Source organism: Adelges cooleyi, unplaced genomic scaffold, assembly GCF_023614345.1.
Source record: "Adelges cooleyi isolate 19-005CV unplaced genomic scaffold, UGA_ACOO_1.1 ACOO_flye_CR_arks_rails_tigmint_CR_PRNA_21, whole genome shotgun sequence".
NCBI lineage: Eukaryota > Metazoa > Arthropoda > Insecta > Hemiptera > Adelgidae > Adelges > Adelges cooleyi.
This window is the reverse complement of record NW_026095871.1, coordinates 6,079,109-6,090,641: the sequence shown is the minus strand read 5'-3', so window position 1 is coordinate 6,090,641 and position 11,533 is coordinate 6,079,109. Positions and strand designations below refer to the sequence as shown.

The following is an 11,533-nucleotide window of genomic DNA, read 5'->3' as shown; positions in this document are numbered from 1 at the left end:
CTATACCTAATGGTATTACAATAAGCACAATATCAAGTTTACAATGTATCGAATAGCTTTGTTTATTTACACAAAATTCGCATAAGTTTACATTATTATTATCGTTATTTCTATTCACCACATGACGCACTTATTGCTTGGATTCATTGGACTGTTGGCCGGACACTTCCAGACGTTTGCAAAGTCATAATTGTTTTTCAACGAACCGATTACTCGTATGTTGTTTGGACTGTGATCGTCGTTCGCTTGCAACTCGCTGAACTTGGCGTTGGTCTTGTGACACCAAACCTAAACGTTTGGAAAACATTCTCATGTCTAAATTCCATTTCCACCAACTTGGTTTTATTTCATACTTACATTGGCGTACGCCAAAAAGAACAGTTGGTCGTTGGTGAACCCTTTGAGTCCGGGCAGTCGCTCTTGGTGTTCCGACTGGTATATTTTATACGCCAACCACGCCTGTTTAAGTCCGATATTGTCGGCCATGTTTTCGGCCAACGTTTGTGTGCCGTTTAGCTGAATATCGAAATAACAGCACAATTAAAATCATTGAAACTTTATAGATAAAGGAATAGGAGACTCGTAATTAAGAAATGATTGGAATAATAAAGAAATAAAATAATAAAAATATTTCAATAAACCCTTAACTATGAAAATAATACTCAAATATGATCTACTATCATATCAACACACACAACAGACTTAGCAGACGTGGTTGAGGTTTTATTTAAATATTTCATTACTTTATTTCTTTACTAGTTTTTTCTAGATCTGGCTATCTAGACTAGGCTCCGATTGCTTTTGTCCTCACCCGAATGTTTTTAGTCAACGAAAACTGATCATATTCTTTGATGAAACACTGAGCTCGTTTCACATATTCCCGAATCGTCTGCTGTCCCCACCACATGGTCTTCTTGCCGTTAACGTCGTAGTTTTTCCCTGAAAACGAAATCAGGTCCAGCACGTTTAATCTAAACATGGATATGTTATTGGGACATTCAATTAGATTAGATTGGACTATATCAGACATAAGAAATAAGATAAAGAGTACCAGGTTTGTTCTTCGCAGCCCCACCTACCTTCTATATCGAATCCGTGTGTCATTTCGTGTCCCAAAATCGATCCTATGGCTCCGTAATTGATAACACTAATACATTGAAACAGGACAAACGGTTACCAGTGTTAAGATAAATGATCTCGAGTTCAACATATTTGGACGGGAAAACTCACTCGACTCCTTTGTAGAAAAACGGCATTTGTAAGATTCCCGCCGGAATGGCTGCGTGCAATTATAATACCGTACATAGTTAAACGTCATACCCAACGACAGACGGGTACGTTATAAAAAAAAAAAACGTTATATAAAATGTTATAAGAATATTGTAGTCTTACTGATTGAGTTGTGCGTTCTACTGTAGAACGCGTTGACTTCCAACGGATCCGTCAGAGTGCTGTTTGCATGGAACGCGACAAAAGCAGACACGTCAAATTCATATTTTCAAAGATGCAGACGTACATTAGATCTAGATACATATTTTTGTATATTCTAGTAAAACGTACGATTGTGGTGTATTTTTAGCAATGGGATTTCCGATTTCTTCGATCACCCTGGCCACTTCGAACGCTTTGATGTCCAACATGCTCTGAAGGAACTGGTCTTCATTGATGTCTACCTGGGAACGTTTAGACAAATTAAGTAGGTATTGTTCAAGCACGTTAGCTAGTGGTGTTCGTTTTGATGAAAATAACTGATTGGACGACAATTTGTCTACAGCGTGGACTACTTAAAACCGACAATAATGTGCCACCGATAGCAAGTGACAAGGCCGGTATGACCGAGAGAGTGATTGATTTCTCACGTGTTGGAAAAGTTTCTCGAGCTCCGAAGGGGAATCGAATATCTTCGGGTATCCTATTTCCGCTTGGATGGCATCGACCTTTTGAGAAGTCACCAGTTTGGTCGTTCTGTCCGTCCATGGGGATGCCATGATCATAGTCTTGAACGCTTTTTGCAGTTGACCGAGCATTTCGCGAACCTATCGTTAAAAAGAGAAAAAAACAAATCGGTTGGATAGTCTAGATGTGTTTCGGCTCTATGATCGACTAGCCTTCATCGAGGTGTCGTGCAGACCGTCTCGTCGATAAAAGGCATAAGCTATTGGCATGTTGAGGAACGTTTTGGTGATTTCCGTGCATACGGACGACCTTGGAGGAGGGGAACATGAACAGTTACAAACATTAAGACATAAATCATACCCGGTATAACCGTTCAATCACCTGGTGGGTTTTTTGTCTGTTTGGTATATCGATTCGATAAACGATGATTTTAGTTTTCTCATTTTAGTCGTCGTATGAGGTATAAGTATTTCGACGATTTTCCACCAAACAAGTTGTTCTGGAAAACGACAACAGACAAATACAAAATGTAGAATCTAAACATTTTTTCTAGCCGCCATTAGTTCGATTAGCTTGCACATGCGTACCTAACGACATTGTACTTAGCCTAGACTAATATTAGCAAAACCAATCGGGTTTAATATGTTATAATGATGTATTTTATTTCTATTAAGTAAACAGAAAATTTGTCATTCATGGTTTATACTATAGTCTAGTTATGACTTTACTAATATGTTTGTCTATCTTCATTACTAGTATAGAACTAGTATACACTAGTATAGAACTAACACGGCTTATGTGCCTCAATTACACATGTCCTTTGTTAGGTTAGGATAATTATTTAAAGTCTGAGCATTTGTTCAATTGAACAATTTAAGAGGCACCCTATAGGGTTTCACTTAGTCCTACGTCTTGGCTATATTTTTCATTTAGTCTCCATTCTCCGTTACCTGTTGTCTCTCTGCTTTATTTACATTAGCTACTAAGCTAAGGGTTGTTAAATTTACTACGACTGCAATATAATACATCAAATTATTTGATAACTAATCATTTTTTTTTCTCAGTTACCTATTCTAAAAACAAAAACAAATGTGTGTTACTCACGAAATTCTTCTATAGACGTGCTTGTCATTTGAGACTGAAGACCTAAAAAGTACTCCGGATCTCGAACGTACACCACGTCGTCCATTGTTAGCGTTTTGTTTGTACCTTCGGTCAACGCTTGAATATACGAAGACCAATCGAACTTTTTATTGTGAAAACGGAACATTTCAGTCATTAAATCGGCTAACAATGTGTAAACAAATTTATTTGTAAGACTACAATACCGTGTTTTCATCTAAAACGTCCGAAGAATTTGATGTCATGAATGAGCTTAGATCTGAAAATGTAAACTTAGTTGGTGCGCCCTGGTCAGTGTGCTCTCGCTGCAATATTATTCGAACCAATTAATTTGTTGCCATAATAAGCCATGCACAATTATTTTGATTGATTGCACAACAGTGTAAGGTTTTACCGCCTCAATTTCTCTGTCTATTCTATCTATATTCCATTCCTCTTCTTCTTCGGTTTACGTCCACCTCTAAATCTCTTCATAACCCATTTTACCATTTAGTTTCTCTACTGGTCTTCGACTTGTTCAAACCATCACTCATTTGTCCTGCTATTGCTGTAACACGCCTCTTTGAACACCTTCCTGAATTTTTCAAACTATTACTCACGATATACGCCTATCAATACTTTGATTTAAGTTCCTTTCCTTTAATCTACTGATTCCTCGACTAGCAAGTCTCCCGTAGCAAGTTCTCTATTTCCATCTCTAAACTACCGTTTCTCTTTCCAACCAAATGGCTGTTTTTCATCGCTCCTCCGATACTCTAACCCATGGACGCATAATGATCTGTTAGATATTTATTACCCACTGCCTATAAAACTAACTTTCAATTTCGATTCCAAAATGAGAATTTTCAGAGCTATTACGGCCATCGAAGTGACGTTGTTGTTATCGTCTTGGGTTAGTTCGGCTATAACGGATATCATGTAGCGGACCTTAAGCAAAAGGACCGCACGAGCTGTTGTCTGATCCGCTGTGGCCATGGCGAGCCGTCGTTGTTCACCGTAGTCCACCAGTACGTCGGGCAACGGAGCACTGGTGCCGGTGGCAGGTGCAAACTGTTTGGAATGAGAAAAAAAAAATGTAAGTTAGTAAAGTGGAATCAGGACACGGTGGGGACGTAGCGGATCTACAAGAGGTATAATAAGTGTAAATGATAAAAGCACATTACGTATAGGGCGGATATCTTGTCGAAAGGATCCGGTTCTAAGGACAACTGCACTAGGATATCGGCGCTGAGGTATCGCTGGGCCAGAGCCAAAGTCCTAGCCATGTTGAATGTAGTTCCGTTCGCGTAGGTAGCGGTGGTAAAGTCCGGAAACGTCCTGGGTAGTCCCAATTTTTCCAGTATCTTATACACCGGCTCGTACCCGACCTCGTCTAGTAAATCTGTAGGCAACAAGTAAGAAGTTCATATCGTACAATTTTTGAATTAGTCATTCGAGACACAACATAAGTCACGATTTTCTCCAAATGAGGTCATGGCGGGTTTTGATCATCTGAATGGGTGACGCGAGCCACAAACCTTCTTCCCTATAAACTACAATGATTAAAATATCGTTGAAAGCTCATAGTTGCAGATCACCCACAATTTTTTTACTTATTTCCCGAACTTTTTGTGTTAATGACTTATGTCCATTCTCGAATGACTAGCTTTAACGCGATCCAATCGTTTCATTTTATATACAGCACACATTTAATTATTACCTGTATTGAGACAAGTTCTGTACAGAAGTCTGGCTTGTTTAAGGGATCTTAAATCGTTTTTATGATCCCATTCCTCCAAAATTCCTGTTAAGAAAATGTTTTTTTTTAAATGTATTATATATTTTACCTAAACCAAAATAAGGAAACCGTTCTGACCACGTACACGTGGTGTCAAAATAGTGACGTTGCTAAACATATTGTCCATATAATTAATGCAAAATTCAATTGACACTCGTCAATTTTTTTCAATTTATTACTGAAGGCAATCGCGAATCGTTTGTAGCAAGTGTACAGCATAATATTATGTCGCTGGAAATTTCTTTTCGACGTTCTTTAACCGTGCACAGGACACAAAAGTTGGCGAACGATTTTGCTATGAAAAAATTATATTTTCTAAAACGTCAAAAACCAATTATTTTGCTTTGACATCGTTAGGAGGTCAATAACGCCGTGTTATTACACCGTTCCAATGCCATGACCGTGGTACTATTATTACTCCCCTCCTCCCACCCGGCAACTAAATGTGATTTAAGTGCTATTATTTCTCTTTAGTTTTCTACCTTATATATGTATTTTATCAGTTCGCCTTACTTGTAATTACCATTGAAATGTACCGAGTCCTTTCGATAAACCACGAGTTGACTTGTCCAGATCCGGGCAGATAACGGTCTTGCCAGTTGCCACACGCGAATTCGTAAAAATCGTCGCAAGGGTCAACAGCCGCGTTCATCGATTGCATAATGGTCGTGGCTGTATACCGTGGAGTGACAGTGAAAACAAAAAAATATATACAAATTATTAATATTGGCCCGACCGCGTCACAAAATAAGTTCAAAGCGTTTATACTAATACTGCCTGTCGGTCATAACCTGATATCAAACACTCGTCACTCTGACACGTTGTCCAGTTAGAGTTCATACCTGTCAAAAACGGTATCGCCATTATTATTCACACGATCAATGGTAAACACTAACGTCAAGCAAAAGTAGAATTTCTTGTTTTAATCGACGGTAGCAATATTATGTTAGTGTAGATGTATTTACCGTTCCAAAGTACCGCAGTGATGAGTAAAAAACATAAAAATGATAGTAGCCCAAGACCGAGGATGATTTTCTTTTCAAACTTGTTATTGCCCAACAATACTTGTTGTAGTTTCCTGAAAAGCATACAAACAACCGGATCAGAGCCAACCGGTTGGAAAGAGGAAGGATAGATTAGGAATGGGAATAGAGAAAGTTCTGTGAGAGGAATCAAAATGTTGGGTCGAGCGATTTAAGTAGCGAAATGGCAGCAGTTGCTGGGAATGGGGAATTTCTATAAAATAGCAGCAATACCATCAATGATGGTAAACACTTTTTTGAATAACAAATTAAAGCAAAGAATCTGAAAAGAGAAATTAAATGGTAAAATGGGTTAGAGAGATTTAGAGGTGGAAGTAAACCAATGAAGAGAGTGAACATAAAAGTGTGTTTAACAGAGAGAAATAGTGAAGAATAAGCCTTACTCGGTTTTTTTAATTTTTTAAGTGTTTGTTAATTATAACACTAATTTTTTAGGGATTTTCTAAAGTTCCTTTTTTACAGTTTTTTTTTATTAACATTTTTACTTTAATAATTGTACGATTTTATAAAATTACTAAATATTTACCTTTTTTAAGTATCTTTTGAAACTTAAACGGGAACGCATATATTTATTTGACTTAAAAAAAAAAGAATCATATGCTGAAAATTTTGACTTGTCAATAACTATTTTTAAATAATGATTTTTAATATAATTCAAGTTTAAAATTTATGACTGGAGATGGAGTGCGGTTGAGTAATGCGTGCAGATAAGAATAATACTACAATCATCCAATCCTGCCATCCTTATATTTTAAACTTAGAAAATAATTATTCAAAACTAGTCGTTAAAATTCCTAATTTAAAAAACCAATGAAATGTATTCAATAGTCGACAGATCTCTAGAATTTACCGAAAATTATAAACATTGGAATAATGTAAACTAACATAAGCTAAAACTCAACACTAAACGTTCTCCGACCACACTAACCTGTACTTCATGGAAGCCACAGAGACGTAGCCGTCTTGTTGCTGCTGTTGATGGTTGTAAGTCGAACCGGGCGGTGCCATACGAGACTCTTTGGCGGCAAACAGGAGATCTTCGACCGTTTGCACAGCAGCCGAACGAAGACGTTTGGTCTGATGGCCAGCAGCAGCTCCTTCGTTTTCCCCTTGGCCGTATCCGCTGCTGTCATGATAACGACAAACACTATAATCGTTGGAGGCTAAAATCGTCACCGCGCTATGCCGCGATTCGGTGTCGAGCGACATGTCCAATCATCCGACACGAATAGCATACAGCACAAAATACAACACATTGCATAACGCTTTCATGTTCATATACACTTGTAAAACTACTACAGAAAAAAAAACGCCCTCTGTGCGCTGTGTGGTGACGTTCGTGTGAATCAATCGGTCAACCCCGCATAGGTAATTACCAAAAAAAAAACACACCGATTACGACCCTCGGTCAAAGATAATAATCACTATTTGCAGCAGACGAATGTAAAAAAAAACCGACCTAATATTTTCAATTTTCTGCAAATTTTATCCAACACCAGTAATTTTATATATTGCATACGGTTATAATCGGATTAAAACAAATATATACCCCTATTGTAAAATTATTGTTAGTTTTGGAATAAACCCGTTTAGGACCTTCCTTTCATCCTTAAATTTAAAATAAAATTACCCTAAAAAGAATGATTTAAACCTTGTTATGGGCCGGTTAAAACTTTAAGTAAATTATTCTTATTTTACAAAAAAAAAACAATTTTAAATGTATATGTTACCATTTAAAAATCTTAAGTTTACAAGGTCTTAACTCATAAGGGATGATGTTATATTGTTGAATACTATATCAAATTTGTATTAGCTAATGTAATAATCTAATATATTATTGTATTAATCATGTGTGTTTAATAGACCATAATCAAAAGCTAGAGTTGAGACTAGATCAAAAACAAACGATTGAATGATTTGAAAACAAAAACATTATCATTTAAAAATGTATTTACCTGTAAATGTTCTTCCCGTAATGATGTTATTTTAATTGACTGATGTGACTTGATTGGTTTAAGCCAAATTAATAGAAATGTCTATTTAAAAATACATTTTTCCCGTTACAATTATTTTCACCCCTTTCCTATCTATCGTTTTCCGTTCTCTTACAATGAATCGAACGGTTATGACATATTTAGTGAGTATCCTTGAAATCAAATATAACTTTTTTCGAAGAATAACGATGACTATTAATACCAACTTTGTGTATCGCAGTAACGACCTAAATTTTGTTTTATACTAAGTATTTTATCAATGTATTATTTTTATACCAAATTCATATTATTTAAGCGTTTGTTAAGCTTGTAATTTAAAAGAATAACGTTGTTATAAATAACTAAAACTACAATTAGTATTACCATTAATAAAATGTTGAATTATTAATTGTCTGGACTTAGAACTCTCTAAAACTATCTATGATTTATGAATTTAGACAATCAAACTAAGCGTGCAATTGGTAAGCTATCGTTTGTACAACGGTGAAAGTTAATTCCTTTTTTTTTTAATATAACGTTACATTTCTATCAAATATACAATTACTGTAATGGAACGTCGTTGAAACCAGTTAGCAACTTCAAAACTTATAAAACATTTTTTTTTAATTTAAAAAAAGATTTTGAAAGCTGATACTTTTACTTTCGAAATTATTTACTAGACATTTGATCTTGTTTTTTTTTAGAATAAACGTCTCTATACATTGGATACAACGGTTTAAAGATACACTTTAATACATTTTTAGTCATAGTTTTTATAGTCGACTGTAACAAAACTGACTAACTTCATTGTCATTGTAACCAATTAAAAAACCACAAATGTATATACATATTTTAAAGATGCAATTAATGTCATAAAAGTAATAATTTCAAACGTCCCAAAATAACCAATTACTTTTTGTAGCTATTGTTTACACGTTGACTTAACTTTGTCAAACAGTTAGAACTTGTTTCATTGATTCAGTAAGCCTGAACCGGAGGCCAAAGTCGATTGTGTAGTGTTTGGAAAATATTTACCTACCCCGCACGACCAAGTATGTTCAATATATGTATAGGTAGAACAAAAGTATGCACAAAAAGTTAAACGCAGTGAGCCACTGCTGTGAAGTAATTTTCACAAAACCAGTAAAAATGAAAGAAGTGTCGTATTAAAAATATTTTAATATGATATTCAACATGACTATTATGGTATTTTTTTCATTAGGTAAATGGGTAGGTCATTCAATAGCTTTTATATATTATTTTTTTCTATTTTGTATTTTTCAATAGTTATCGTTGAATATACTGTACACCCCATGACGTATTGCCAGTTAGTGTATATGAGTACATAATTATGAAAATGACAAACTCAATGGTATGTAATAATAATATACAATTCGCATGCACGAATGCGTAATTATATGTGTTGACATGGCGACTAACTTCACCAAATCATAATATAGTAACTATAAGCTACACATAAAAAAAACCCTAAGTTAATTTATCCTGCACCAATTACATATACACCTAAACACGGTGTGACCAATGTGTGATTAACTGAAAATAATATTCTCAAAAAAAAAAAAAAAATTTTTTATGAAAATGTTACAGTTAATAATTTACAACAATTTTTTGGACAGTAATATAAATATAGTTCTGTTGTTGTACTTCTTGTACTCACCGCTAAAATTCGATTCAGAATTACTCGGCCAACGGTAGCCGACATCCCGACGGTGGTGTACTTGCATTTCGAAAGGGTTTATGGGTTTTCCCTACCGGTTTTGAGTGTAGCACTACTTTGGCGAAAATCCTAGTCCGGAAAATGTCCAGCAGCCGGATCATGACCGAAGGAGATGTCTCGGCAACAGCTCTATGCGATGACTGGCCCGGCAGCAGCAGCACTGGTGTTCAAACTTTGTCCTTATAATATTTATTTACCCACTATTAAGACACAGTACACGACTACGTGTGAATATCGACTGCGGAACCAGGTAACGGCGTAGCTATACACACACACGAGGGTAGGACAATTATTGCATTATAAATGATGGTGAATGGGTTCGCCTTACCTTGTAACATCGCAGAAGACTTCAATCAATTTTGTTCACACAACGACGGTATCGACATAACGCATTTAATAATAAATATAATGTATGTGTGTGTGGTAAAGAATAGAATATGTCTACAGGAGGGTGGTAATAGTGTCTACGTCACAATATTTTGCGTTGTATAAAAAAAAAAATACATCAGGGTCTAATAATTATGTTACTAATGGTTTGGCTTGCTTGGGTAATCACGACTCATACTAGTTAAAATGTGTTGTTCCGTAGATCCACAAGTTGGAAGACTACTGTCCTCGATTCAACGGCCTCGTCGGAGAGCTCATGGACGCTCCATTTATTATGCAGGAGTGTCCAATAAAGAAGCGACCACGCCACACTGTTATACCGATTGGCGTTCATGCCATATTTGAATGAACAAGCTAAAACTATAGGTAATCAGTAACAGTTACGGTAATTGATTTGTCATCAATCGTCTTGACTATTTCCCCTCGGCCTCGTGACAGGAAATCACACCAACGCCAAAGTATTTTCATATACATGAAGTTGGCCCCCCTACATTATCCTATCAATTCCAAATTAGTGTCAAACTTTTGTAAATTAATTGTAAATCTGGTTTCAGAGTTCGTAAATCATTTTTCCTACACGTTTTACCAAAATACTCTTTCGGGGGAGTCAAATTCACAGAGTCCTCCGAGTTTAACGCATCGACCCCAAACTGGTGTCAAAATTTTGTAAATTAATTGTAAATGTGGTTTCAGAATTTGTAAACCATTTTTTCGGCTTTATAACCAAAATATACTTTGGGGGAGCCAAACTCACGGAGCCCCCCGAGTTTAACGGTTCAATTAGTTTAATATTAAACAAATATATATTTGTATGTTATGCAATCAAATAAAAGATGATTTTCATACATAAATATAAATTTTTTTTTTCGTTTATATTCTATTCTTGATGGGAATTATGAAAACACATTTTGTTTTTTTCATATTACATCATCAGTTAGTTAAGGTGTAAGGTATACACGCTTTAAAGTAAAATATTCGGTTATTTTTTTATGTATAAGCTATATACGATTTTACTCATATACACAACAGTTAAAACACATTGTGCTTCAAATTGTGTATCAATATATTGTGTTCAAACACATGTAGTTAGAACCGTTAACTGATTCACCAAGGCTTGAGGATAACATAACATTAATAATGTACACCCATGGGGCATGTTTATATTTAAATTGGATCGATTGACCATAAAAGTATTTTTGACAGCGATTCAAAGAAAAAATGTCATCTAAACATAGCTACGCATATTATTCACTATTATAGGCTAAATAATAATAGTAGACACATTTTTTTTACATAATTAAAACAATGAGAACTTAATCTAGGTTCTTTCGTCGGTTTGTTTTATATTATCAACACAATTGTCATAATTAATATTTTAATTAAGACATTTTTTTTAACGCCTGTATTTAAAATAGAATTTATGTTTTCTCAAAAAATCCTACAAGCGAATCTAGATAAAGTTTCTTTCTTATTAACAATATCAAAATATGTTTTCTATGAACATTTTGCTTTGAACTACACTTTTTTCCATAAACACATCTTTACGATTAATCTTCCTCTTAAGCTAAAAAAAAATCGTATATTTCCTATAATTAAT

General features: G+C 35.2%; 1 protein-coding gene across 6 annotated transcripts; it reads right to left on the bottom strand.

Annotated features, from left to right (window-relative positions):
* Positions 1 to 66: 66 nt before the first annotated feature.
* LOC126834651 (neprilysin-11-like) lies at positions 67 to 9,731 on the bottom strand. Of its 6 annotated transcripts, none has more exons than XM_050566741.1 (20): positions 9,490 to 9,731; positions 6,767 to 6,964; positions 5,761 to 5,873; positions 5,587 to 5,637; positions 5,309 to 5,467; positions 4,718 to 4,801; positions 4,182 to 4,399; positions 3,835 to 4,068; positions 3,225 to 3,323; positions 3,001 to 3,142; positions 2,278 to 2,395; positions 2,109 to 2,205; positions 1,860 to 2,036; positions 1,561 to 1,673; positions 1,393 to 1,451; positions 1,231 to 1,279; positions 1,080 to 1,147; positions 812 to 939; positions 358 to 516; positions 67 to 288 (listed from the first exon to the last, which is right to left on the bottom strand). In XM_050566741.1, exons 2-20 carry the CDS (start codon positions 6,844 to 6,846, stop codon positions 115 to 117), a joined length of 2,322 nt encoding a protein of 773 aa, XP_050422698.1. In that variant the 5' UTR covers positions 6,847 to 6,964; positions 9,490 to 9,731; the 3' UTR covers positions 67 to 114. The 6 variants fall into 6 exon arrangements, with proteins under 6 accessions (XP_050422698.1, XP_050422697.1, XP_050422695.1 ...); XM_050566740.1 differs by having other exon boundaries at positions 6,767 to 6,961; XM_050566738.1 differs by lacking the exon at positions 9,490 to 9,731 and having other exon boundaries at positions 6,767 to 7,066.
* Positions 9,732 to 11,533: the final 1,802 nt, after the last annotated feature.

Bases quoted from the DNA above. Each gene is read 5' to 3' on its own strand.
- LOC126834651 (XM_050566738.1), bottom strand. From the start codon at position 7,047: ATGTCGCTCGACACCGAATCGCGGCATAGCGCGGTGACGATTTTAGCC. The intron at 2,396-3,000 runs GTGAGTAACACA...GTCGTTTTCCAG, and splicing joins CACGTCTATAGAAGAATTTC to AACAACTTGTTTGGTGGAAA. The intron at 2,206-2,277 runs GTGATTGAACGG...CCCTCCTCCAAG, and splicing joins ACAGACAAAAAACCCACCAG to GTCGTCCGTATGCACGGAAA.